General features: G+C 44.0%; 1 protein-coding gene across 1 annotated transcript; it reads right to left on the minus strand.

Annotated features, from left to right (window-relative positions):
* Nucleotides 1-1,891, minus strand: LOC100814607 (probable aspartic proteinase GIP2). The gene has a single exon (XM_003549960.5). It carries the CDS (start codon nucleotides 1,610-1,612, stop codon nucleotides 314-316), a length of 1,299 nt encoding a protein of 432 aa, XP_003550008.4. The 5' UTR covers nucleotides 1,613-1,891; the 3' UTR covers nucleotides 1-313.

Below are 1,891 nucleotides of genomic sequence, written 5' to 3' on the forward strand. Positions count from 1 at the left end.
TAAATAAATATAGGGGATAAGTATTCCATTCCAATGTCAAAAAATACAGTGGCGCAAAAATGCCATCAAATCATAAGATCATAATATCTCATCACGATCTTTTAAATATACAACCAGTCGTGCGGGATAAAAAAAAACTACCCGAAATCAAGTTGTTACAAAATTGAGAAGCTTCAAAAACATAAATTAAACAAAGAAAACTTAGTAATTGAGATTTGAGAAGCTTCAGAAACATAAACCAAGCAAGAAAACTTAGTACTTAGTACTAGAAAGCCCATCCTTAATTCTTAAAGCAAAGCGATGGGTTAAATATTCAAATCGAGTCTGCAGTGATGGAACTAGCAAATTTAAAATCGGAACACTTGGTATTTTTGGCGACAAGGGAGGAACTAAATCCCACCATGGAAGTGGCTAAATCAAACTGCACTACGACATCCTCCAATTGATACCCTCCAATCACAATGGAATTTCTCGGGTTCACACCTCCATCCAAGAACCCCAAGCACACTACTTCATCGCTCACTCTCACCATGGAGTTCCTTCCATGTATGGTCCACTTCACCATCTCACTCTGCAGCACCAACTCAATAACCGGCACACTGGGCCCCGCTTGCTCGCCCCTGGAACTAAAACAAAGCTCGAAGGGTGCCACCGAGGCCACTCTGGTCATGTTCATAGCCACAGCGGCGTCTTCAAAAGATGTCTTGAAAGAGTTATAGATCGAACTCTGCATGGTGGTGTAGGGCAGAATTGTGCTTAAAAGAGTTAAAGCCCCTACACTACCATCTTGTTCATTGGACGACTCTGATGATGAAGTGTCCAAAGACAACCTATTGCCGTTGATTTTGACGGAGCTAACATTGATGATGTATTCCTGCCTGGGGAAGCTGGTGATAAGGGGTGTGAAGGTGAGAGATTTGAGAACCTCGGACTCGTAGGTGGCCACGTTGCCCAAGAGGACAACCCCTTTGGACGAGGAGAGACAGAGGGTGAGTTTACGGTGCGTGCTGAAGTTGTCGAAAACCTGCGAAGGAAACGAACTGCGGGACCTACCGAGACCAAGCATGCCTCTGGCACCCCTGGCAAGGCCGTTCAAGAGCGTGGTCGGGGAACACGTGAAGAGACTCTGGTGTTCCACAAGTTGTCCTCCTTCTTCTTCTTGGGGTGATTGAAGGGCCATGAGGTCTTCGACGAGTTCTCCTTCGGAGGCGACGGTTCCGGTGATGCTATTTTCGGGGAAAACTTGGCATGGGTGGTACTGGTGGACTTCGTCCACGGGGCTGGAGAGAAAGGAGTTGGTGGATTTGTGGGTTTTGGCCGTGAAGCATTGGAGGGAACGGTGGGGGGTGGTTAGGGAAGACGATGAAGGCGTGTTACGTGATGCGCAGTGAAGCCAGAGAAAAGGACCTCCTAAATCAAGCACCAGTTTGGTGGGCAGCAAAGGGGTGCCATAGGAAAGTGTGGTTATGTATTGGAGGGTTGAAGCGTCTTTAGTGACTGGGATTAGGAACCAAACTGGGGAGAGAGAGTGGGAGAGTGTGCTCATGAGGCAGAGGAGGAAGCTGATGATCATAGCAAAGGAATAAGCCATTGTTGCAAGAGAGGAGTCCATAATGCCCTGCTTCAACTTTTTTTTTTTTTTTTTATAACTTTAATATTATGAGGGACTATAACTTAATTATTTGGTTGAACGTATACATGTTTTTATATTTTTCTTTGATTTTTATCAATAGTTTTCAATTCAATAAATATAATTCATGTATTATTTTTTATTTAGCAGTAAGAAATTTCTTTTTTATACGGGTATGCACGTCCCTATCCGGTATACTAGGATATTTTGGATACTTTTATTACATTAGACGTGTGTTCGAGTTCGTACAGCGTTTTCCAC

This window comes from Glycine max, chromosome 17, assembly GCF_000004515.6.
Source record: "Glycine max cultivar Williams 82 chromosome 17, Glycine_max_v4.0, whole genome shotgun sequence".
Taxonomy (NCBI): Eukaryota; Viridiplantae; Streptophyta; class Magnoliopsida; order Fabales; family Fabaceae; genus Glycine; species Glycine max.

What these genes read in the sequence shown, in the direction of transcription:
- LOC100814607 (XM_003549960.5), bottom strand. Translation starts at nt 1,612, where the DNA reads ATGGACTCCTCTCTTGCAACAATGGCTTATTCCTTTGCTATGATCATC.